This window comes from Myotis myotis, unplaced genomic scaffold, assembly GCF_014108235.1.
Source record: "Myotis myotis isolate mMyoMyo1 unplaced genomic scaffold, mMyoMyo1.p scaffold_m19_p_2, whole genome shotgun sequence".
Taxonomy (NCBI): domain Eukaryota; kingdom Metazoa; phylum Chordata; class Mammalia; order Chiroptera; family Vespertilionidae; genus Myotis; species Myotis myotis.
In genome coordinates this window covers 33,947,894-33,975,459 of record NW_023416324.1, presented here as the reverse complement: position 1 = coordinate 33,975,459, position 27,566 = coordinate 33,947,894, and the positions used below count along the sequence as shown (strand labels likewise).

General features: G+C 36.7%; 1 protein-coding gene across 7 annotated transcripts in view; it reads left to right on the top strand.

Annotated features, from left to right (window-relative positions):
• Window positions 1–27,566, top strand: part of FAF1 (Fas associated factor 1) — a 372,784-nt gene that overhangs the window by 35,642 nt on the left and 309,576 nt on the right. For 5 of the 7 annotated variants that reach the window (XM_036349475.1, XM_036349474.1, XM_036349476.1 and 2 more), the window contains one exon: window positions 6,033–6,101. In XM_036349475.1, the coding sequence (XP_036205368.1) occupies window positions 6,033–6,101 (69 nt within the window). Of the gene's footprint in view, window positions 1–6,026; window positions 6,102–6,939; window positions 7,081–7,525; window positions 7,618–27,566 lie in introns of those variants that run through there. The other 2 variants (XM_036349478.1, XM_036349479.1) reach the window with 1 other exon arrangement.

The following is a 27,566-nucleotide window of genomic DNA, read 5'->3' as shown; positions in this document are numbered from 1 at the left end:
TGCATGAAATTTGTGCATGGGGTGTGGGGAGGTGTTCCTCAGCCTAGCCTGCACCCTCTCTAGTTTGGGACCCCTTGGGGGATGTCCGATTGCTGGTTTAGGCCCTCTTGCAATCTGGAACCACTGGCTCCTAACCGCTCGCCTGCCTGCCTGATCGCCCCCAACTTCTCCCCACTGCCAGCCTGATCCTGCTCGCCCCCAACTGCCACCCCCTGCCAGTCTGATCGCCCCCAACTGCTCCCCCCTGGTGGTCTGCTTGCCCCCAACTGCCCCCTCCCCCCCAGCAGTCTGTTCGCCCCTAACTGCCTCTGCCTCGGACCCACCATCATGGCTTTGTTCCGGAAGTTCTCCCGGAAGGTCTCCTAGTCTAATTAGCATATTACCCTTTTGTTAGTATAGATTAGCAAACATTATTTAGTTGTGCAGTTGGGATAAAAGATGACTAACATGGTTCCTACATTTCAAGATATCAGAATTAAATAGAGATAGAAGAGAGATTTGTAAACAAATAATTATAATAAGGTCTGATAAATGCTCAGGTTTCGTTGGAGAGTAGTAGGGAGAAGGACCTAGATTACCAGAAATTACTGCTAAGGCTTAATTTAGTTGGATAACTAAATCTGGTTATTGTTACTCTGCCTTTGAGAAGCTTAAAAAATTTGTTGTTGTTGAGTAATATGAAAATATTTACATGGTTATAAAGTAAAATCTATAAGTCAAAGTATATTCAAAGCAGTCTAGCTTTTCCCTTTGCCTATTCCTTTCTTTTTTTAATATTAAAAAATTATTTCTTTTCCCATTGTAAAAAAAGTAGAAGTGAATATTTTTATGTTTTCATATTCTTTTAAAAAAGTCTTTACTATTAAAAGTATTACATATATACCCTTTCCCCCCCATTGATCCTTTCTAGCCCACCCCTGCCTTGCCCCTTCCCATTCCCCAGGCCTTCAGCACATTATTGTCTGTACCCATAGATTATGCAAATCCATACAAGTTCCTTGGTTGATCTCTTCCCACCCACCCACCCAACCCCAACTTCCCTCTGAGATTCAACAGTCTCTTCCATGCTTCTATGTCATTTTCATATTCTTATCAGTCTTAAATAAATAATAGCACCCTGCACAAACTTTTCTACAACTTTTATTATTTGCTCAAAGATATATCCTAGAGATTTCTCTATTGTAATACTAGAGGCCCAGCGCACTGAATCATGTGTGGGTAGGGTCCCTAGACCTAGCCTGCAATCAGGCCCATCTTCCGCTCACTCGCCACTTCCCGGTCCGGCCCCACTGCCCCTGCCAGCCACCTGGTTCCCCTTGCCTGCCACCTGGTTCCCCTTGCCCGCCCTGCTGCCAGCCACCCAGTACCCTTCACCGTCCTGCCCCGCTGCTGCCACCAGCCAGCCGCTTCCCCTCGCCAGCCCTGGGTCCCACCCTGCTGCCACTGCCAGCCACCTGGTTCCCCTTGCTGGCCCCAGGTCCCACCCCACCACCAGCCACCCGGTTCCCCTCGCTGGCCCTCGTCCTGTCCCGCTGCTGCCACCAGCCACCCGGTTCTCCTTGCCGGCCCCCTACCTCATAGCAACTGGTAGAGTGGTTGTTCTGGTCATTCTGCTTATGGTCGCTGCCCTTTTATTATATAAGATACAGACACTTGGTCATTCCTTTTTATAATTGCGTAGTACTGCTAAGAATATTTTTAAAAAAAGTATATACCAAACATAGTATTTAACTCCAAGCTAATGCTATTACTGAGCGGTAAACCACCCTGTAACTCAGTGTCTTAAAACAATAATTTCCTCTCATTCAGCTGTTTGCTGTGAGTTGATTGATCCAGCTATTTGTCTAGGTGGCTGTGCTTCAAGTTACAGGTCTTGTTGTACTTGGCTCCAGAGCAGGTTGAGCTCAGCTATGTTCCATGCATTTTCATTCTAAGATCCTTTTAAGGGATTGCAGGTAACTCAGTAATTACCTGGTTTCACATGTGTAATGATAACATAGAAATGTAAGAGGGCAAGCAGAAACTCATAATACTTCTAAAGGCCTAGGTTTAGAATTGTCATAATAACATAACCAATCATATTCCATAGATATAGTCAAGTTATAGATGCTACAAAGTTATCTTAGTGGTCTTCCCTGGCCTACCTATCAAAAAATTTAACCTCTTCTTAATGTTTCATATCTCCCTTCCCTGCTTTAAATCTCTATTTATTACTCTCTTAAGTCCATATGTATATTTAAACCATTTATCTTGTTTATTGCCTGTGTATTCCTTTTCCAATGCATGTATAACTAGAGCAGGGTTTTCTATATTTTTATGTATTGTATCCCCAGCACCTAGAACATAGTTGATACTCAGTTAATATTTGTTGAATGAATAAATGAGGGCATGAAGTGAAGTGGGGTTAGGGAGACCTATCACTCATAAGTCTTTTCCCCTCAGTACCCTTTTTTGTTATTGTCAAGGTTTACTTTTATAAAATAAAATCCACAGATCTTAAGAGTACAGTTAGATAAATTTCAACAAAACTATACTCATAAACCACAACTCCATTTAAGGTGTAGATCTTCCTATGAAGTTTCCTCATGTCTGTTTCATGTCAGTTCTCTTTTTTGTCACCATAGATTAGTTTTTCCCAGATTTGAATATCATTTATATAGAATCATATAGCATATACTTTTTTTGTATTTCCTACTTGCACTCAACATAATGTTTTTGAGATTTAGCCGACTGATTGCATGTATTAGAAATTAATTCCTTAAGAAAACGTAATAAAGGATGTGAAGGACCTATACACTAAAAACTAAGACATTATTAAAATAAATTGAAAAAGACACAAAGAAATGGAAAGATTTTTTTTGTTCATGGATTGGAAGAATCAACATTGTTAAAATGGCCACTTTACCCAAAGCAATATACAGACTTAATGCAATCCCCATCAACATTTCAATGACATTTAAAAAAGAAATAGAACAAGAAATCATCAGATTTATATGGAATGACAAAAGACCCCAAATAGCCAAAGAAATCCTGAGAAAAAAGAACAAAGCCAGAGGTATCACACTACCTGACTTCAAATTATACTACAAAGTGACAATTATCAAAACAGCAAGATATTGGCAGAAAAACAGACAGACCAATGAGACCGAATTGAGAGCTCAGAAGTAAACCCACATGTACGTGGCAAATAATTTTCCACAGAGGCTCCAAAAACCTACATACAATGGAGGAAAGAAAGCCTCGTTAATAAATGGTGCTGGGAAAATTGGAAAGCCATGTGCAAAAGAATGAAATCAGACTATTTGTCAGTGAACATAAAAATTAACTCAAAATGGATCAAAGACCTAAATACAAGATCTAAAACAATCCTCCTATATAATAAAAGCCTAATATGCTAAGTGTCTGGTAGTCTGTTCAACCAATTAAAGCGTAATATCTATTGATATGCTACTCAACTGCTTGTTATGATGTGCACTGACCACGAGGGGGCAGATAGTCGACTGGTCGACCAGTTGCTTTGATATGCGCTGACCACCAAGGGGCAGATGCTCTGACCGGTAGGTTAGTTTGCTGCTGGGGTCCTGCCGACTGGGACTGAGCGAGATGGGACGGACACACCCTGGAGTCCTCCTGTGGTCCCTCTCCGGCTGGCCAACCTCCTGCATCCCCCTCCTTTGGCCCTGAATGTGCACTGGTGGGGTCCCTTGGCCTGGCCTATGCCCTTTCACAATCTGGGACCCCTTGGGGGATGTCGGAGAGCCACTTTTGGCCCGATTCTGCAGGCCAGGCCAAGGAACCCTACTGGTGCACAAATTTGTGCACTGAGCCTCTAATAAATCACATAAAAGAAAACATAAGGCCCTAGCCAGTTTGGCTCAGTGATGGGAGCATTGCCCATGGACTGAAGGATCTCCGAGTTTGATTCCGGTCAAGGGCGAGTACCTTGGTTGCAGGCTTCATCCTGGCTCCCCCCTCCACCCTTTGGGGCATGTGCAGAGGCAACCAATCATGGATTTAAAAGAACCTAAATTAGCTCTACATATAAACAGAAGAATTTTCTCGTACATTCATAACGAACCAACAGCAACTATTCTTAGAGCTCAAAATTAATTACAGCTTCCCACAGCCATTTTTGTAGAAATGAAAAAGCTGATCTTCAAATTCAAATTCATTCAGAATTAAAAGGGACCCAGAATAGTGAAAACAAGTCTTTTATTCCTTGGTTAAATTTATTCCTAGATATTTTATTCTTCTATTCCAAATTCAGTGTGTTTTATTTATTTTTTGCCTAATTGATCTGGCTAGAATTTCTAATATGATGTTTTAGAAGTGGCAAAAAAAAAAAAAAAGTGGGCATTCTTGTTCCTGCTCTTAGAGCAAGCATGTCAAACTTGCGGTCCATGAGCTGCATGTGGCCCACAACGAATATCTTTTCGGTCAGCCAGTATAAGGGTATGGAAGAAGTGTTTTAATAAAAATTTTGAAACTTAATTTTTACTATATCCTGTTATACATAATTATTAATAACGAACTACAACCTTTGCTAATGACTCATTACATAATCGTGTTGCATTCATTTCCCTTAGTGCAGGCGCACCATTTCTCTCTACTAATACTACTAATGAATATTTTAGCCGATTGCCATGCCATTAGCCTTGCACTGACTTGTTTGGTGTGCGCACCAGGAAATATTTCGCTTTCGGAGAACATGAAAAATAGGTTTATTTGCATTATGCTTATTAATTTGTGCAGTTATTCAGTGTCTGGTAAGTTAATGTTCAAGAAAAACGATTAATTTTTATTAAAATATTCTATTATTTTATGGTAATGATTACTCATTTACTTCAGCCCTTTGTATTCAGCATGTCTCTATCTAAATAAACCCACGTTTCTATGAAAATTGAAGCTTTTGTTTTTTTGCAGCCCACATAAACTTAAACTGCTTATTTGGCCGAGTTAGCCTTTGAGTTTGACATGCTTGTCTTAGAGCAAAGGCTTTTAGCCTTTCTTCCTTGAATATAATTTTAGTTTTAGGATTTTCATAAATGTTTTTTATCATGTTAAAGAAGTTTCCTTTTATTGATAGGGTAAGCATTTTTATCATGAAAAGCTGTTGGGTTTTTCAAATACTTTTTTTGTTGTCATTTGAACTGATCATGGTTTTTTTCTTCTTTCCTTCAGTCTGTAAATGTGGTGTAATGACTTCTCTGTACTGAATCACCTTTGCAATCCTGGAATAAATCTTATTTGACCATGGGGTATATACCCTTTTTATTTGTAGCTGGTTCTAGTTAGTCTTTTGAGAATATTTGCATCTATATCCATATTGGATATAGATCTTTAGTTTTCTTGAGATTTCTTTATCTGACTTTGTTTGTAGGGTGATGCTGGCCTCACAATGACTTAGGAAATGTTTCCTCTTAAGTATTTTGGAAGAGTTATAAAGGATTGGTATTCTTTAAATGACTGATAGAATTCAACAGTGAAGCCCTCTTGTCCTAGACTTTTCTTTTTGGGAGGCTTTTGAATTCTGATGTAATATCTTGTTACAAGTCAATTTGTTCTTGAGTCTTTCTAGGTGGTTTGTGTATTTCCAGGAATTTTTCCATTAATCTAGGTTATTTAAGTGGTTTTCATATAATTGTTTATGGTATTATTATTATATTTTTAAATATAATTGTTTATGGTATTATTATTATATTTTTAATATTTAAGGTCAGCAGTAACGTCCCCACTTTCACTTCTGATTTTAGTAATTTCAGTTTTATTTTTTAAGTCAATCTAACTAAAGATTTGTCAATATAGTTAATGTATTTGAAGAACCAACCTTTCATTTCACTGTAATGTAAATTTATTGTATAATTACCAATTTTTTAACCTTATGTGTAAAATGCTCAGAAATGCTAGGTATTTGGCTTTATTAATATACCTATTCAGACTTAAATTATTCATTATGCTATTTACTTTTTAAGATTAATTAACCTCCCCAGACCCAAAATTATATATAAACTTCTTATTTACTTTATTTTCAGGCATGTACTGGCATTGAAAACATTGATGAAGCTATTACGTTGCTTGAACAAAATAATTGGGACTTAGTGGTAAGTACTTTAATTTTTCCAGCTTTATTGAGCTATAATTGACATGTAATATATAAGTTTAAGATGTACAATGTGATGATTTGATATATGGATATGCTGTGAAATGATTCTGTTAGTTAACACATCCATTACCTCACATAATTACTTTTTTGTGTTGTGAGAACTTTTAAGATTTACTCTCTTAGCAACTTTCACTATAGTTACCATACTGTACATTATATCCCCAGAACTTATAACTGGAAGTTTGTGCCCTTTGACTACCTTCACTCATTCCCCCCTACTCTGGCAACCACCAATCTACTATGTTTATATGAGTTTATTTTTCTTTTTAGATTCAACATATAAGCGAGATCATATATGTCTTTCTCTGACTTATTTCAAGTACTTTTTTTTTTATCTGACCACTATTCAAATTTTATGCAATTTGAATGTCTTAATATTCTTTTTTTAAGAAAATATATTTTTATTGATTTCAGAGAGGAAGGAGAGGGAAAGAGAGAGATAGAAATATCAATGATGAGAGAGAATCATTGGTCTCCTGCACGCCCCCTACTGGGGATTGGGCCCACAACCCTGGCATGTGCCCTTGACTGGAATTGAACCTGGAACCCTTTAGTCCGCAGGCTGACACCCTATCCACTGAGCCAAACCAGCTAGGGCATGTCTTAATATTCTTATAGTTGGTTTGGTATACCATAGCCATCTGTAACTCTAATCTGAATGGATAAAACCGAAATATTATAACTTCAATATGAAGTTCAGTATTAAATTACTAAATTATGAATCCTTATGTAATTTAAATAATTTTAAAACTTCTCTTATCTTACTGTGTATTCAGGTTCGTCTTTCTTGTAATACTGTGGTGGAGATACTTGAAAGAAGAGATAGCCAAACTTGTCTGAATAACTCCATGTGATGTTTTCCCCTCACTTCCTGGGGCCTTCACTGATAATTATTCCTTTCTGCAGATGTTAAAGAGGTGTCATTCTGCTATGGTTTTCCTTATGAACTTCAGGCAGTTTATTATAAAAGTAGTTCAGTATTTTTGGGGGTGGGGAAGGTGGCAGGAACTCAAAAGGCAAGGCCCATTACAGCACTACACATTCACAAAATTGTAATTTAGTTACAATTGCAAAACAAAGTAAAAAATGTACAATCTTGGAGCAATATTGGTTTAATTGGGATGGCACAGATACCCTCATTGCTTTTGAAATCCCAAAAAAGTCCAAATTGCATAGAAGACGTGCTAATTTTTCAAAGTCAAAACTTAAGGTGTGTACTTATAGAGCTGAGATTAGATATGTAGGTATATTCAAATCCATACATGGACTTACATAATCAACTATCAGTTATCTGTGTGCTTTGTGTAGATTTACTACTATTAATTTTTTTTTACTCAAAATATAAAAAACATTTATTTTCAGCTTGTAAAAGTAATAATGCTCATTGTAATGAACTGAGAAGATAAATTTACAAAGAAGAAATGAATAATCACCTTTAATCCCATCACTTAGAGGTAGTAATTGTTTAACATTTTTGGGTATATTATTTCAGGGTGTTTTCTCTTAATTATGTGATTAAAATTTTTAAAAATGCAAATGTGATTGTTCTCTTTCTACTGTTTTGGTGATCTGCATTTTTACATAATAACCTGTCATGAATGTTTTTCTACCCAAGTAAATGTGACTGTTTATCATTTTAAAAAATGTTTGTTTAATGTTTACATGTTATTTCATGGCATGATTGTAGCATACTAATTTTACTAATCAGTAAACATTTAGGAATTTTGCAATATTTTGCTTTTATATATGTTGCTATAGGAAACGTTCATGTACATACATCTTTTCATACTGAAGCTGTTATTTTCCTAGAATATATTAAGTAAATTCAATTCATAATTAAATTTCTTGGTCAAATTGTATACACACTTTTAAGTTTTCAGATCTTCTAGTTAAATTGCCTTCCAGGATGGTTGAACTAATTTAAATTGCTATCAACTATATACATTTTGAGATTGCCTATTTCATTAAACCAATGCTTCCTTATTATTATTTTTTTAATATTCTGTCACTTGTCAAAATTTACAAATATGTGTATAGGCTGCCTCCACATCCATACCTCTACCACTGTACTGTACTCTTAACAAAGCACTGAGTAGGGGGAAGGGGCAGCAACTTATTTGGAATGATGTCCTCAGGCTTCTTGACTTGAAGCTTCTTTTGCAATAAAGGGCTTTGCTTTGTTTAGTTTGTTCATTTTTAGGGGCTGATGTAAATTATTAGTTGAGGTTAAAAATGCCACCGAGCCACTGTTGCTTGCATGATATGGTTCAGAGGGATATGGGATGGAGTTAAAGAGAGGCTGTGGACTGGAAGTAATGAAGTACAAATCTTCCATGTGTGAATTACCACTTAGGGGGATGGACGTAAGTTTTTTCCTTATCTGATTCTTGTTGGTTTATGTTGATTAGTTTTGAAGGTTAAAACATTTGTTGGTTCTGGATATTTTCTCAATCCAATCTGTCTAGATTATTGCAGAAGGAGAATGTCCTCAGATGGTGTTAAATATTTCAATGGTACAAGTGCTTTCCAACTATTTCTAAGTTAATTGATTTTGGAAAATGTTGTAATGGCACTTGGTTGAAAAACACTGGTACTATATTTGTGCAGAAATGCGATCTCTTACACAGTATTGGGCCCAAGCAAAAGCATCAGGCTATCTTTCACAACCTTAAAACTTTGGCTTTCTTTTGAAATATATGTCCTAGCTGGCTTTTCTCTACAAACAATCAACTTTTATCCATAGTAAAGATTTGTTGTGTTGTGTAATTATCTTGCTCTATAAATGTTCTCATTTCTCCTGTTTTTATACCATATTTACATTGTCATTTAAAGAAAATGAAATTTAAATATTTTAAATAACCCATTCAAATTTCATTAGGATCATGGAACTTTTTATAAGGTGTTTCCTGTATTTTTCCTCTGCTTCTGTATTGTGATGATCACTGCTCTGTGTTTTATGAACCTTATGGAACAGTTCATGTAATTATAGAATTTTTAACCTAAGATATATCTGATTTTAAATTTCCTGTACATATTAGGTAGATCTCTCCTCCATTGTTTTTGTGCACATTTTACTACAGAAGTGTAGAGGAATGTGAGTTAGGTACCACAATCTGGAATTGTAATGAATCTAAGAAAATCTAATAATAGAAAACTCATTCTGTCACTTCTGAGGGCTTATAGTGTAATTTATTCTAGATACAATGGGTACATAAACAAATGTAACAATATATGATGTCTGACTTTGAGAACTATACTGAAAAATTGATGAAACATATGGTCTCTCATACATATATATTATAATCATAAATGGGAATAACATCCTGAAAAAATTATTACAAATATTTTAGTACAGATCTAGATACACAAATAAAAAGTATTCTATATGAAAATATAGCCCACTTTCAGGAATTTTAGTCATTAGTCACTTTCCATGATTATGCACCGTATTTTCTTTATATAGTTATCCACAAAGCAGTGCTTCCAAGCCCTATGTTTTATTACCCCACAAGTAGACTCTACTTGTTTTGAGGCACTTACAGGTTGGGTTTTGTATGTTAAAATTTTGAAGACAAAATAACAAACTTTAATACTATTGGAAAGCATCTCTCAGTATGGTTTTATTTTACATAAAGCCCCACTGCCTCCATCTACCACAGATGTTCATTTTTCACATTTTCCTGCACTTCTAGTTAATTCCTTCCTTGCAGATGAATATTTTCAGTTTATATCCTAAAAAGGTAAACATGTAAGAAAGAATTATTAGTAATGAATTAGAATTTTTACCAGAGGACTGCTTTCTTACATGGAACATACTACATAATTACTATAAATTATAATCTGGGCTCCAGAATTGACCCACTGCTCATTTTCTGTTTTTAGAAGAATTTTGGTCAGTGCAATATAAAAGTCTATACTGTTTGTGTTAATTTTGAGTAATTAAAATGTGAGACAGTTAGCTATAGTGGTAAACCCATTGCATTAATCTTGAATCAGGAGCCTTTGCTTTTCAAAGCTCTTATTATTTTATTGAGTATGCCCTAGACCAGTGATGGCGAACCTATGACACGCGTGTCAGAGGTGACACGCGAACTCATTTTTTTGGTTGATTTTTCTTTGTTAAATGGCATTTATTTATTTTTTATTTTTTATTTTTTTTAAATACATTTTATTGATTTTTTACAGAGAGGAAGGGAGAGAGATAGAGAGTCAGAAACATCGATGAGAGAGAAACATCGACCAGCCGCCTCCTGCACATCCCCCACTGGGGATGTGCCCTCAACCCAGGTACATGCCCTTGACCGCAATCGAACCTGGGACCTTTCAGTCTGCAGGCCGACGCTCTATCCACTGAGCCAAACTGGTTTCGGCTGTTAAATGGCATTTAAATATATAAAATAAATATCAAAAATATAAGTCTTTGTTTTACTATGGTTGCAAATATCAAAAAATTTCTGTATGTGACATGGCACCAGAGTTAAGTTAGGGTTTTTCAAAATGCTGACACGCCGAGCTCAAAAGGTTCGCCATCACTGCCCTAGACCCAGTTACTTTTCCCTGAACTTCTGAACTATGTCTTCTATATATATAAAAGCCTAAGCAATTGACCTGCCAACCGGCCAGTAGCTATGATGCGCATTGACCACCAGGGGGCAGATGCTCAACACAGGAGCAGAAACCACAGGCATGGAAACATGGAACAGACTGATGAATCTCAGAGGGAAGGATGACAGGGGAAGGGCAGGAAGAGATTAACCAAAGATCTTATATGCATACTAGAGGCCCAGTGCACAGATTTGTGCACCAGTGGGGTCCCTTGGTCTGGCCTGCAGGGATCAGGCTGAAACCGGCTCTCTGACATCCCCTGAGGGGTCCCGTATTGCGAGAGGGTGCAGGCCAGACCGAGGGACCCCACCAGTGCAGGAATCCGTGCACCAGGCCTCTAGGATAAAATAAAGTGTTTGGACTGGATTATACTCAAGATTCCTTGATACATGAAATGTTTATGAAGAAGCTGTTTATGTCCTAATTTCTGTTAAGATTCTACAAAGAGCAGTAAATTATGAATTCTAGTAGTAATATAAGCAAACATTTTAATAGAATGTCATGAGTTTGAAACACTTGTACATGTACCATTTTGTTTAACCCTTTTAAAAAAAAACAACTTTATGATGTTGGTAATCGCAGGACAAGACGCTAGCCAGTTGTTTCACAGAGGTCTATACATATGAAATTCCTTCAATTAATTCAAATTTCTAATAAATTATAGGAGATCCAGGGAAAGGCATCTGATATATACTTGGTAACCCAATGCTAAGAGAAAGTAAAAGTAAACATTAACCTAGCCATACTACATTTTAAGTACTCTGTGTTCTTAGGAAATGATTTTTGAACTTTGTACTCAATTTCTGCTGTAGTTTGCTGCCACTGCTGACATAGCTGTTTTTTTGAAGAAAGACTCTTTTCAGAGGACTTGTATTTATCTTTGACTACATGTTCCAACTTAAGTCAAACATAAAACAAATCAGCTTATTTTTGGATCATTACTGAATTTCTAGTCTTCAAAGATAATATTGTATTAATAGAAGCTTATAATGAAGTCATAAAGAAGGAAGAGTCAAACCCAAGGAAAATTATCATGCACATAATGTCTCAGTTTAAGATTTATTTAGGTTCTGTAAGACATTTCCATTTCACTAATTTTCACTTTTGAAGAAATGTGTCTTAATGATTATCCTAAAATTCCTTAGAACAGTTTCTTCTACTCTACTCAGGATGTGGTTATAGAGTTCCTTGAATGTGCGCTGCTTTTCTACTTTATACAGTGTTATGAACACCTGCAGTTTTGTGAATGAACTAGTTTCACCAGTGACATAATGAGTCTCTGTCATCCTCAGAAAGCAGCCAAGCATTGAGCACTGCCCTTCATAAATGGCCATCAGATACTGGCTTATGTTTGCACAGATCCTTGCTATGACAAAAGAGAAGTTATTGTGAAGGAATATCTCATATCCATTTCTCTTCCTTTGATATAGCCTTCTTTGTATTCCTTGTTTTTAAGGGACCCAATATTTTACAGAATTTTTTTGTAATTTGACAATCATCACACTTCTACTGTCTTTCCTTTTATTGAGGGTCTACCTTGTGCTAGGTATTATGTCAAGTGATTTAGCTACATTATTTCATTTAATCTTTACATCAGCCCCAGAAAGTGGATAGGTAGGCATTATCTTTATTTTATAGATGACAAACTGAGGTTCAATGATGTTAAGCAAACTATTTGTGCTCATACCACTGATAAGGGGTACAACTGATTTTTTTTAAAAAAATATTTTTATTGATTTCAAAGAGGAAGGGAGAGGGAGAGAGAGATAAAAACATCAATGATGAGAGAGAGAATCATTGATTGGCTGCCTCGTGCACGCCCCCTAGTGGGGATCAAGCCTGCAACCCAGCATATGCCCTTGACCGGAATCAAACCTGCGACCCTTCAGTTTGCAGGCCGACACTCTATCCAGTGAGCCAAGCCGGCTAGGGCGGGTACAACTGATTTTGAACCCAAACCTCAGTCCATAAAATTTTTCATAGCTTTAAAATAATAGTTTATTAGATTTTCTGTATTCAGTGTGTTATTCTCTGAACTTCTATATTTTTCTTTAAAATTTATTTTCGGGTTACAGTTTACACTTATTATTAGTTTTAGATGCATAGCATAGTGGTTAAACAATCATATACTTTACAAAGTTATGCCCCCAATATTTTCAGTTATTCACCTGACACCATACATAGCTATTACAATGTTATTGACTATATTCCTTATGTTGCACTTTACATCCCCTTTTGTAACCAGCAATTTGTACCTCTTAATTCCTTCACCTTCTGCACCCAGCCCCCCAAACCTCCTCCGCTCTCACAGCCATTAGTCTGTTCTCAACTTCTATGTTTTTTTTTCTACCACTCACAACTAATTTCCCATTGTCAAGTGAAAGGGCCTTTGATAGTTAAGTATGTGTATGCTTTGTTGTTAAATATACTGTAAGATTCTAGAATAAGGGAATTGTGTTTCTTACTAATTTTGTCTTGGCACATGGTAGTTGCTTAATAAATGCTTATTTGATGGATTGATTTTATTCGTACACTTGTTTCATCTCTATCATTTGGATATTTGAAAAGTCTTTGCTGTTAAGACTTGGGACCCTTACCACCATTACTGTTCCTTATCTGGCAAATATAAGGTCTGAGGAAGGAGGGAAGATAACCCAGATAACTAAGGAATAGGATTGGGCTGATTTCTTATCTCACTAATAAAATTTAGATGTCTCTACCTATTGTAGCTTTTGGAGAAATATTTTTCTGCCCTAGTCAGTTTGGCTCATTGGTTATTGCATCACCCTGGGGACTAAAGGGTTCAGTTACAGTCAAGGGCACATACCTTGGTTGCAGGTTTCATTCCCGGCCCTAATTGGGGTAGTGATGGAGGCAACCAATTGATATGTCTCTCTCACATTGATGTTTCTCTCTCCCCCCCCCCCCTCCCTTCCACACTCTAAAAATCAATGGGGAAAAAAATCCTCAGATGAGGATTAATAAAAAAAGAGAAATATTTTTCACAAATTCTTTTCTTTGCAAATTTTTTCTAAGCATCTCATAAAAATTTCCCCCTCTTGTGTTTATTTCTGGTTGTGCCATTTTACTAAAAAGAAAGTGCATCATATAACTTAATCTCTAAATTTTTCATCAGTTCTACCTCTCAAGAGAAAATTTAGTGTGATAAAAGACTCCTGCTATTTAAAATATAATTAAGTGGGTATAAAAGAATTACTTTCTATATTTCAGAGGAAAACTTAAGTTTTTACAAGCATGAAATTCTCAGTTTACTAAACTCACAGTTGTTTACATTATCTAATCAGAACTTTCTGAGGTCTACTCAAGTTCCCCCCTGACTATAACTTGAGTTTCTGCTTAGTTTTTTATTGGATTTTGCTTCATATGCTATTATTTTTCCTTGAAATATAATATAATTCTAGAATTTTTATGAACTAAAAATCTCTTTTATAAAAGTTCAGAAGCTTTAAGATTTGATGAAAATGTGGGTGTTAATCACTTAGCAGAAAATGATGTGCCCATTAGTAAATGAAATTTGGAAATGTGGCTAATATTTATTGTTTTTGATTTCTAGTACTAACCAGCCTGTTTCATAGCACATTAAACTATTTAGATTAAATTGTAAGGAGTCAGCTCACTGTTAATTCTGAAAGTAGTAGTAATATATGCTACTCATGACTTGAACACTTAAAAGAAAATAAAAATTTAAATGGTTTTGTTTTTAAAATTGTTCAGTTCAATCAGGTACAGTTTGATCTAAAAGCATGATAACCTACAATTGGCTTAATTTAAAAAATGGAATTATTTTCAACAAGTTGCCTTGCTATACTATTTCATTTATTTCTATTGCAGGAAGCGGTTTAAACAAAATATTGTAGCAAAGTTAGTGGTTTAGCACACCTGTAAATGTGATGGCTTGCAGTTCCTCCTGCTGGTTTCAAGGACCAGCTGACATAAATCAGTGTGCGCTTGGAAAATAAAAAATAATATGGCAGTTTAAATTCCTGTTTTTATAATTCTTTATATTTGCACTGACAGTTAAAAATTTAGCTACTTAATATGATTTATTAAAAATGTTAGGTATACTTCTATCTTTAAGTTAAATGGAAATTAAAATGTTCACATATAAAATTTTATATTTCCTACTTATTTCATTTTCATTCTCTTTTATTACAAAAATTTATTTGTGAGGTGAGAATGCTTAAGATCTACTCTCAGCAATTGAATATTCTTTAAATCTATTTTTGGATTTTGTTATTTGGCTTATATTTTATTTAATTTGATGTTTTAGTAATGTTTTATATTTTTTCTTGTACTCATCTAGTACTTTTTTCTCTCTTGAGCATGGGTTCTGAGTGGGGACACATATCTCTGGAGCTATGTATCCCTTACTGTGGTACTATTCTTTTAACACTTAGCCTTTGCTATATTGATCCTCTTCCCTTCACTCCAACACATGGGCGCATGCGCGCAAGCACACAGACACACACATTCTCTCTCTTTCTCTCAAAGAAAATGTGTAAAATTGTTGAAAGAATTAAAATGACTTCCAGCTAGAGTGTGTAAGGAAACGCTTTATGGATCTGCATATACTTTCATTCAACAATGCAGCTAGGAAAATGCATTATATGATACCTTTAATAAATTCATTGCTAGCAGCTGTGTAGAAAATTTCTTTGAAGCTATTTGAGTAGTTCTAATGTATTGCTACATTATTACCAACATGTTGGCATTTTGATTTTTTTTAAACTAAGAAATGTATTATCTTCTTAATTTTAAAATTGAGGTAAAGTTCTAGAGGTCGGTCAGTAGGGTACTAGTATTGTCAGAGGTCTGTATTGTAGTTGACATGGCAAGTCTAATAGAACCCTCACAAATTCTAGGCTTGAAATTTTGCAGTTTTAGTAGAATATGTCTCAGAGTTGAGCAGTCAGGATTAATTTTCCCTAGGCATCCAGTGAGCTATTCAATATATAGATTTATGTTTCTTTGCATTTCTGGAAAGCTTTCTTAGAATATAGTTTTAAATTTTATTTCTGTTCCATGGCTTGTTTTTTTGTTTTCAAGGACTCCATAGTATATTATTTTGTCTCTTTTCCACTTCTACTACTACTTCTATGGTACTTTTTACTTCTTTCAATATGTTAGTTTCATTCTCTTGGTGTTTTCCTGCCTTTCGTCAATGCCCTTCAATTAAATTTTGTTAGGTACCTTGTAGTTTATTTTTCATTTTAAAGAAAATCTTTTCTTTTTTTCCTTAGTATCAACTTCTTTCTGCCTTTTGTGTTATTGTTATTCATATTTTTTGAATTCTCTAATTTAAAGTGGGTTTTTAAAAAATAATCCTGAAATGTTTATTTAAGTATATTTTAGTATACAGATTGTAGTATTTATTTACAGTATTTTTTTCTGCTTCATGGTTATTTTTGGGAGGGAATTTTCCTCTCTCGATATGTATGAAATTTCATTTCCTGATTTTTTTTTTAAAGCAATAGCTCTTATACATTTGTTGGTATTTCATTTTTATCGTAATGCTGTGATTTACAAGATTTTTATTTGATGGCACCTTCTTTTAGTTAGGCTGAGTTCAGATGCTTTAGCTAGTTTTTTTTTTTTTGGTTTGTTTTTTAACTAAGTGTGTGGGTTTGGAGGTGAAAGGATAGTGAAGGAGTAATGAGTGCTTTAACTTTATGGTTCTTGTGTGTCTTTTATTTAAAAAAATGTTTGTATTGATTTGAGGGAGGAAGGGAGAAGAGAGAGAGAGAGAGAGAGAGAGAGAGAGAGAGAGAGAGAGAGAGAGAGAGAGAGAGAAATATCAATGATGAGAGAGAATCATTGATCAGCTGCTTCTTGCACATGCCCTGCTGGGGATCAAGCCCTCAAACCAGGCATGTCCCCTGACCAGGAATTAAACCGTGACCTTCTGATTCATAGATCAATACTCAACCACTGAGCCACACTGGCAGTTTTTGTTTGTCTTATAAGACCCTAAAATTTCCTGGTTTGCTTCTTCTCCCCTTTACTGCTCCATTGCTAACAGGAGTTTTCCACTTTCTTTTCTCTCTATGTGTTTCTTATGTGAAGGCAGCCTGAGTGCCCCCAACCTGCATCCTGATCATATGCTTTCTAGCCCCAACCCCCTTTCTGCTTGTGTCCTACCTAGCCTTGCAGAACCTGTTTATCTGCAGGGGCCATAAAAAGCCCCCACAGAAGGTTAACTGCTGGCGCCAGCTAGCCTGGGCGGTTGGTCGTAATCTCACTTCCCCACCTTCCAACCCATGGGGGCTGCAAAGCTTGTGAAAAGTCCGGAAGCCTGGTCCATATTTGGGAGACAAAGAAACTAAGGGTATAAAAGGGAAAGCCCTCCCTTCCCCCCTGCATTCGGTGCTCAGGCTTTGGATACGACTTCCCTGAGTTGCTGTACTAATGCCTCTGCAAATAAAGAGTTTTTCCTGAATCTTCCGAGTGCCGTTGTTTTCCGGTTACCTGGTAATTTCGGCAACACTTAGACTGCCCCGTTAAATTCATGCCCATTCTTTTACATGGTGCTTTTTAAAGTTCTTTTCCTGTGATTTTTGCTCTGACCTATTTATACACTTTTTAGTGTTTTCAGATAAATAGGACTTAGGCTCTCAGGCAATAGTTTTAGAGCAATTTAATTCTCTGGTTTTCCTCGTCTATCTTTTCAATATTTCTGGGTCTGTCTGTATGGTATAGGGATGGTGCCAGGAGAGATCATGTGATGAGAGTTGGTAATTTCTTTTATTTCTAGTCAAAGACCTAGAATTCTTACACTTATCTTCCTTTTTATTAAAGCCTTAAAGGCAAAGAAACAAATGTAAAATGTAGCTAGGTTTTGTCCATTTCTTCTGAGTATACTATTATTAATTATATTTTAAAAATATGATTGTTTAATTTTGGTATATTTCCTTTTAGTTTTTATTTTTCTAGCATGCTTATGTGTTAACATGCTTACATGTATATCACTTTTTCTTACACGATTTTGGGTGACATATATTTTAAAATTTTTGAAACCTATGGATGAGAAAAAAATATATAAAAGTTAGATAATTTATATGTATTTCCAGGAGGCGGGTGTCAGGATTTAGCCTATCAGCATGGATCTTTTTCATTTATTATCATGTGTTGTTGTTGAACCTTCTTATTTTATTATTTTTTTTTAAATGTATTTTATTGATTTTTTACAGAGAGGAAGGGAGAGAGATAGAGAGTCAGAAACATCGATGAGAGAGAAACATCAATCAGCTGCCTCCTGCACATCTCCCACTGGGGATATGCCCGCAACCCAGGTACATGCCCTTGACCGGAATCGAACCTGGGACCCTTCAGTCCGCAGGCCGACGCTCTATCCACTGAGCCAAACCGGTTTTGGCGAACCTTCTTATTTTAGATCTTGTTCTAGTCAGATTGCTTCTTTTCATTGATAGGATGAAAATAATAAAGTACCTCATATGATCTAGTTTCTGCCTACTTCTTGTCCCTCACTTTACATGCTTCCTCACATCTACCCTATTTTCCAGCCACACTGAAAAACGGAATTGCAGCTGCTATAGTTTGCCATAACTGCATGGCCTCATATTTGTTATTACCCTAGCTGTTTTACTCTTTGCCACATTGTCTGATATACTATTTATTAAACTTCTAAGGTGTAAGTTCCTACTGGAAGTCTCTGCACAACATCTTCATTGGCTGAATTAGGTGCTTTTTCTTTGCTCTACACATATTGCTGTTACGTAACTGTGTTTGGTATTTCTTTTTAACCCTCACCTGAGGATATGTCCATTGATTTCAGAGATGGGGAGAGAGGGAAGGTGGGAGAGAGAAACATGGATTAGTTGCCTCCTGTATACATCCTGACTGGGAATTGATTCTGTAACCTTTCAGTATATGGGATGGTGCTCCTACCAATTGAGCCACCCGACCAGAGCTGGAACTATGTTTTAAGTATTTGTTTTCATGCCTTTTTGCTATAAAACTATGAACTTCTTCAGAATCATAGCTCACATATATTAGGTGTTCAGTAAATGTTAATGGATCTCCATTTAATCCTAACACTATGAAAATAATTTTTCTTAAGGAAGCGGGCATATATTGGTTTTTCATGGAGTTGTGACTTTTTTTTCAATTTTATCACTTTATTAAAATTTATTTAAAAAGCAAGGAATTATTAACACCAATTTCAAATTAGTAGTTACTGAAGATGAGAATTGATTGTACTTGAAAATAAATACCTGAGAAACTTTAATGATAATATAATTCTTTTCCTTAAATTATACTCTATTATATATAGTGGGTTGTTATTTTTCTATCACATTATGTAATAGTATGTGTTTTTGTTATTTGTTCTATTATATCATGTAGTAATATAGGGATTAATGTATATAAAATATTACTTATTTTTTTTTATTGTTTAAAGTATTACATATGTCTCCTTTTCCCCCCGATTGACAACCCCCCTCCCCCGCAAGCCCCCACCACCCCAGAGTCTGTGTCCATTGGTTATGTTAATATGCATGCATATAAGTCCTTTGGTTTATCTCTAACTACCCTCCCCCCCGCCCCCCCGTGTTCTCTTTGAGGTTGGATGATTTGTTCAGTGCTACCTTGTCACTGGATCTATTTTTGTTCATCAGTTTATGTTGATCATTATATCCCACATATGAGTGAGATGTTGTGATATTTATCTTTCTCCGACTGGCTTATTTCGCTTAGCATAATGCTCTCCAGGTCCATCCATGCTGTTGCAAATGATAAAAGTTCCTTTTTATAGCAGCATAGTATTCCATTGTGTAGATGTACCATTGTTTTTTTAATACATTCATCTTCTGATAGACACTTAGGCTGTTTCCAAATCTTAGCTATTGTAAATTGTGCTGCTATGAACATAGGGGTGCATATATCCTTTTTATTGGTGCTTCAGGATTCTTAGGATATATTCACAAGAGTTGGAACACTGGGTCAAAAGGCACTTCCATTTTTAACTTTTTGAGGAAATGCTGTACTGTTCTCCACAGTGGCTGCCCCAGTCTGCATTCCCACCAACAGTGCACTACGGCTCCTTTTTCTCCACATCCTCGCCAGCACTTGTCATTTGTTGATTTGTTGATGATAGCCACTCTGACAGATGTGAGATGGTATCTCATTGTTGTTTTGATTTGCATCTCTTGGATGATTAGTGACTTTGAGCATGTTTTCATATGTCTCTGGGCCTTCTGTATGTCCACTTTCAAAAAGTGTCTATTTAGGTCCATTGCCCATTTTTGATTGGATTGTTTATCTTTCTTTTGTTAAGTTATATGAGTTCCCTGTAAATTTTGGAGATTAAACCCTTATCTAAAATAGCATTGGCAAATATGTTCTCCCATGCTTTCTTGTATTGTTGATGGTTTCTTTTGTCATTATTTCTTCAAACAGGTTTCCTCTCCTTACTCAGTTTCCTATCCTTCTGGCACCCTTATTATGCAGATGTTGTTTTGTTTCATGTTGTCCGGAAGCTCCCTTAGGTTCTCTTCCTGTTTTTAAAGTTCTTTTTCCAGTTGCTGCTCTGCTTGGGTGTTTTTTTTCCTACCTTGTCTTCTAGCTCACTGATGCGGCCCTCAGCTTTTCTAGTCTACTGTTGATGCTTTCTGTTGTGTTCTTTATTGCAGCTATGTCATTCTTCATTTCTTCTTGGTTCTTCTTCATTTTCTCCTGGTTCTTACACATATTGTTGAATTTGTCTTCCATCCTTTTCAGTGTCCTTATGACCATTGCTTTGAATTCTTTCTCTGACAAATTGCTTACCTCCATTTCATTTACTCCCTTTTCTGGTGATTCTGCCTTTTCTTTCGTATGGGAGCTCTTTCTGTCTCCCCATTTTTGCTCTTCTTAGTGTGTCTGGTTATGTGGCTCTCTCTCTACCACATTGACTAAAAAGCACAAAATTGAACTTGACAAGACACAACATAGAGGGAACACAATATGAATGTGTTCATGACACCGATAACCCCAAATAAAGGTGACTACCAGAGAAAAGAGAATTAGGGGAGAGAGAAGACTGCAACAATGATATTGAGAAAAGGAAAAAGGTAAGAGAGAAAAGAAAAAGAAGAAAAAAGAAGGGGAAAAATATATGTATATGGGGAGAAAACTTCACAAAATCAACAACTAGAACAAAAAATGCAAATAACAAACATCTAGTAAAATAAGGAGGGGAGCTGAATCTGAAGAGGCAGAGCGTATTTCCAGAAGGTAAGGTAAAGGAATTGAATGAATGGGGAATGGCCATGATTCAGTATAGAGGAGGTAGAAAGAGAATGAGTATATAAAAACAAAAGTAGAAAACAAAATACTCAATAAAAAAATAACAATTAAAAATAATAATTAAAAATACAAAAAGTTTATAAATATAAAAATAAAAAATCCCCCCCCCCTTTAAATCTATCTATATATTCATCTAGTTTTGGAAAAGGAGAATTAGAGAGCAGATAGGCCTGAGTTTGGTGAGTGAAACTAATTAAGCTATTAGTAGAAGAAGAGGACAAGCAAGAGAGGATAAACAAAAGCATAAAATAAAAACAAAAAAAATCAAACAAACAAAGAACAACAACTAGAAAAAAATTGGCTAGCTAAGAAAGAGAAAAGAGAAGGGTGCAAGGACTTGGAGCAAGGGAGAGGAAATTAGATACATGAATAAAGCATCAGAGACTACTATAATAATGCATCAATAAAGCAAATAAAGAAGATCAATTTTTGACAAGGAGTAAAAAGAAAGGAGAGAGAAAAACTAAAGCAGGAACAGGAGAAGAGAAACAGGATGAAAAAAGGGGAGGTGAGGAAGAAAGGGTTGGCATAAAGGAAAAAATTAGAGTAGAATAATGATAAAAATAATAAAAGTAAAAATATAATGTAGAACGCCAATTCAAAAAATATAATAATTAAAAATAAAAATAAGAAATAAAGGGAAAAAATGTTTAGTTTCTTAAGTAAAAGATAAATAAGTTAAGTAGTGAAGTTTGATTGCTTCAGTTGAGTTTTAATGTCTCATAAGGGCTGGTTTAAGACCCCTTTCTACTGTTCCCTCTGCCGCGTCTCAGTTTCCTGTTAGCTAGTCAGCAGTGTTTGAAGTTCCCAGCTATCCACTGCTCCTTGGTTTCAGCCAGGCAGGATCTGCCTCCTTTCAGTCATATTTACACAAGCTTCTGTTTCTGACAGGGCCTCTAGGTGGCAGTGTTTCTGTACTAGTTTCTGGACCAAATGGCTCCTCAACCCAGTCCCCAAGGGCTCCCTGGAAGTATTTTGAATCTCTGTTTCCCTGTGGAGCTTAAGACTGGGTGCGGCTGCGCTGCTAGGAGGAGCCTGGTGTTCAGGAGAAAAATGTCTGTTCAGGGTCGGAGGGATGGGACTGTCTCAGAGCTGGCTTCCTGGTTGCCTCTCCGTATTTTGCTCCCCAGCTTCCACAAAACCACCTTCCCCTGCATTGCAGCCTGGGTGAGTGTTTGTAATTGAAAGATCCTATGCACTGGGTTTAGTGAGTAAAAGCAAGGAAATTATAAAGACAGAGCAACTGTGCCGCTGTGCGTCTCTCTCCCCCCAGCACTGTGTGGCGGGTACAGAACTTAAGCCTGCCTTTCTGGTGCAGCCGCCAATGGCTGTGGGCTTAGATCTAGAGTCCCCTGCTGCCAGCAGCCCTGTGGACCCCCTTCCACAGTCGAGTGCTACACTCGTCCCCAAGGAACGTGGCGTTGGTGCAGCGCGGGTCTACCTCTGACACTCTTGTCTCACCTGCATGCATTTCTCCCTCCAGCCCCACTCCCTGATCCCACTGCTCTCCAGGCGACCTCTGACATTTCCGTCCACAGATTGTCTCACCGGCTGTGTTTAATTCACCAATTCCAGGTGAATGTTATTTGATTCAGCTGTTTCTTCTATCTGTTCTGTGGGAAGGTGCTAGAGCCGTCCGCCTGTTGGGCTGCATTTTGTCTCCCCCTGGACAAACTTTATAGGAGTCCGTGGTCTGGGAGGCTGGAGTCTCGGTGTTCGTGGGTTTGGAGCCGAGAAAGCTGGTCTCTGGCCAGTGTGGCTGTCGGGTCCTGGGTGGTGTCCGAGGTCTCCCCAGGTGGAGGTGAGGCTGGGCTCAGTCACAGCGGCTCTCCCCTTCAAGGTGGCGCGGTCTCTGCGGCAGAGCCGGCTGCCCCAGGAGAGATTGCAGCGGTAGTAGAGGCTGCCCGGCCAGGGGAGCATGGTCCGCCGGTCCCCAACAGTCCCGTGGAATATAGTCCCTCACTCACACATACACACAGGCCCCACAGGTCCACACGCTCCCCTTTCACTCTCTCTCTCACTCACACTATTTCTCACTGCATCCCCCTGGATTCTAGAGTTGTGCCTTTTGCATTTTTTTTTTTTTATTCATCCTCCAGTATTGGAATAGTAATTGGGGAACCTGATTTCTAGTTTTGGCTTTGTTCCTTATATGGTGTACTCTCTTAGGCAAGTCACTGTAACTTTCTAGTTCAGATATCTTATCCACTTAATGACAGGTTGAATGAAATGTTTTCCAACCTCCTCTCACCCCACCCCCAACCCATTTTTCCCAGTAACTCTGATTTTATCCAGGTGGTTTTTGGTTAGAGATGGGACACATTGACTGTGGTGTCTTAAAGAGTTTCACTTTGACAGAATATGTAGCCTGGGTTGGGAGGGGATAGACCGGATCAATGGCAGAGAGAGCAGTTAAGAGCATCTGGGACAGGATCAGTATTTGGGAAAGGGAAAATAATTATGTGAGAAGCTTTACAATTTGCACTGGTAAGAGAGAGTAGAGAGAGTTGTTTTTGCTCAGCCTCCTGCCCCACAAGTGGATTCCAAGATGTAAAGTCTGTGGATTAATAGATTTTCCATTTTGAGAGATATGAAACCAGGGGAATAACAAGTGCAAATTATGAATTTCTGCCTTTGCTTCAAAAGAGAATAAGAAATGGTACTTCATAATCAGAGACTTAGTTATTTCTAGGTTTACACAGAAAATATATTTTCCTACTTGTGGAAACAGCTGCCTAGAAACTTAGAGGGTTTCCAATTAGAACAGCATAAAGACAGGAAAAGAAGTTGGAAAATTTTAATTAAAAACAAACAAACATTCAACTGTTTGAACATGCTCATTGAGTTCAAAGGCTGTGAAGTTTTGGTTTTGAGAGTTTCCTTACTGGGACATATATTGTGGAGAAGGTCTTGTTAATATTATTGCAACTGCACACTTAAATTATAATATTTGTTGAGCTCTCATACTTGTTCAGAGGGAGCTTTAGGAAATATCCCTACTGTAAGGATGATACTGGTACTGATTACCCTAGCGAGTCAAGAAATCCAGAAAGTTCTCTGCTATCAAAATTGATACTACTAGTAAGTCTGAGAAGTGCCATGGGCAATTCCTTTTTTACTGTCACTACTGCTATACTCTGTGCCAGTACCAGACAATGATAACAACTGTTTAGGCAGCTGTTGCTAATGTCGCTACCACTCTGAAAGCTTTAAATAATGGTTCCACTGTATTTGCAAATATGTTGAGAGGAAATGTATTGGTTTTTCATTTCACCCTTTACTAGTATATATTTTCTGCCATACTGCACATTCATGTTTCGGATAGTAAGTGTATTAGTTTCCTGGGGCTATTGTAACAAATTACCAAAATATTGGTGCCTTAAAACAAGAGAAATTTACTCTCTTACAGTTCTGGAGGCCATAAATCTAAAAACAAAGTGTTGGCAAGGTTTCACTCCCTTAGATTGAGTCATCACTCCCTCTTTTCTCCTCTCCTTCCCTCCCTCCTTCTCTCCTTTCTCCTTTCTTCCTAAGCTGTGGCCACTGATGAAAGCTGTGTTCATATGATAGAGCTATTCTATTGGATCAACCTGAATCACTACATGGAAGACAGCTATTTTGGAGAGTTGCCTATACTTTCAACAGGTTTTGCATAAGTGAGAAATAAACTTTTTGATTTGGTAATCCACCAAAATTGGGGTATTAATTTGTTACTATAGCATAGGTTATGCTATCCTGATTTAAAAAAAAAAATCTTCCTTTAAATATTCCCCACATAAAAAAAAAAAAAAAAAAGGCAAGGAAAGATAGTTGCTAGTTTTACAGATTAAAAATATATTTAAAATATAATTATTTCAAACCTCTCTCTTTATGAATTATAAAAATTATACGTGGGAATGCAGACTGGTGTAGCCATTATGGAAAATAGTATGGCGTTTCCTAAAAAAATTAAATATGGAATTGCAATTTGAACCAGTGATCCTACTTCTAAATAATATATAGCAAGAAACCCAAAACACCAATCAGAAAGAATGTATGCACCTCTATGTTCAGAGCAGCACAACTTACAATAGCTAAGATCTGGAAACAACCCGAGTGCCCATCAGTAGATGAGTAGATAAAAAAGGTGTGATACATTTATACCATGGACTACTATGCAGCAGTGAAAAAGAAGGATCTCTTTCCCTTTGAGACAGCATAGAGGGACCTGGAGAGTAGTATGCTAAGCGAAATAAGTTGGGCAGAGAAAGACAAGTATCACATGATCTCGCGTATATATGGAATCTAATGAACAAAATAAACCGATGAACAAAATAGATCCAGAGACATAGATGCATAGAACAGACTTCGGAATCTCAGAGGGAAGGTGGGGGAGGGTGGGTGGGTGTGTGGGAAAGGATCAACCAAAGAACTTTCATGCACATGTATATGCATAACGCCTGGACACAGACAATAGGTTGGTGAAGGTCTGGGGTGAGGGGGCTGGGATAGGGTGAAGAAGGGGGTCAATGGAGGGGTGGGGGAAGACTTCCAACAATAAAGATTAAAAAAAGTCATATACATTCATCTTCTAAAACTTAGAAGAAATAGAGTAGCAACTCTCCACTTAATTGTAAGTAAATACTGTTTACTTACAGTATTTTGACTTTTGGCTTAAATATGTCTCTCCCTCCCCCCGAAATGATTCTTTTATAAATTATTTTTAAGTATCATAAAATATTTCTATAAAGCATATTTTTAATGGCTCCACCATATCCTATCATGGAATGTAGTATTTAACTAGCCTCCAATTATTATTCATTTGATTTGTTCTATTTTCTACAGTATAAGCACCACAGAGAATATCCTTGTAGAAAAATCAGGTGAAAATCCCTAATTATTTCCTTAAGCCTGAAACTTACAGATAAAGTTGCTGGTTTAAAGGGATCCTCATCGCTGGCCCCTTTTTAATGCTTTTGATACTATATCAAATTTACTTCCAGAAAGGTTGTGTCTATAATTGCAATCCAACCAACAGTATATAAGAAAGCCTTTTCATTGTATCCTTAGCAATAGATACTTTCATATATGTATGTATGTATGTCTATATGTATGTCTGTATACTTGCCAGCCTAAGTAAGCATGTTATTGTGTTTTGACTTTTATTTCTTTGAGATTTTGTCCTCCCATATGTTGTATTGGTCATTTATATTTATTCCCTGTGAGGTTTGTATATTTTGTCCATTTTTCAGTTATTTAAAAAATTTTAGTGAATTTCTATAACTGTCTATTAAATGTACTTAAAATCATGTATGTACACCTATTTTTGCCCATTTTGTTATTTAAATTTCTGGGGCTTGTGGATGTTACAGTTTTATTTTTGTGTGGTCAAATCTGTCCATTTCTTTTTTATTTTTTCCTTTGTTAGTATGCTTAGATAGGGCTTCTTTACTACAAGATCAAATTAAATTTCTTCTAGCATGGCTGTGTTTTCTTTTTTTTTTTTTCCACATTGAACTCTAATCCACATAGGATCTGTTATTGTGTAAATAATAATCTAACTTAATTTTTCTCAGTTAATTTGTTGTTAGTTTCAATTAACTAGGAACCTTTTTTACAACCCCTCTTTTCTCTTTGACTTCAAATGTCACTTTTAGCATATGTTGAATTTTTCCATATGCTAGGATTTCTTTTGGTCTCTCTGATTTTTAAAATTGTTCTTGCCCTGGCCCGTTGGCTTATTTGGCTGGAGTGTCTTCCCAAACACCAAAAGGTTGCAGGTTTGATTTCTGGTTAGGGCACATATCTGGGTTTCAGGTTCCATCCCCAGTTGGGATGCGTACAGGAGGCAAACGATTGCTCTCTCTCGCTCCCCTTCCCCCCAAATCAATAAACATATCCTCCAGTGAGGATTAAAAAAAATTGTTCTTGAACTAGCTTCAAGTGGTTTTCCTTAAGGTAACTTACTGGTATGTACTTACATATGAAGGATGCATATATTTTCATTACACTTCTTCCACAAAAATGTTTTGCTTGTTTTCAACTGGACTTTCTTCCAGATAGGTTTTATGATTATTTTGTTCAGCTTACAACAAAATGTTGGTATTTACTATTGGAATTTCTTCATTCTTATAAGGTAACTTGGGAGGAATTGGCCTCATTTTAATGGTGTTTCCATTCAGGGATAGATTCCCATTTTTTCAAATTTTCGTTTTATGTTTTCAGTACAATTTTAAATGCATTTATTTTTTATTTTAAAGTGAGGCAAGAAGCCATTGGAGTTGATAAATAAGACTTTGAGCTCTGGGGGATGACATAATATAGAATAGCTTATCCATGTGATAAACTAGTAACATATTCTATTCAGATTATAAAATGTAGGTTGGTAAAACTTGGAAGTGTTTTTTATAAAAGATTAGGGGCCTGGTGCACGAAATTCGTGCACTGGGGGGGGGGGTGTTACCTCAGCCCAGCCTGCCTCCTCTCACCAACTGGG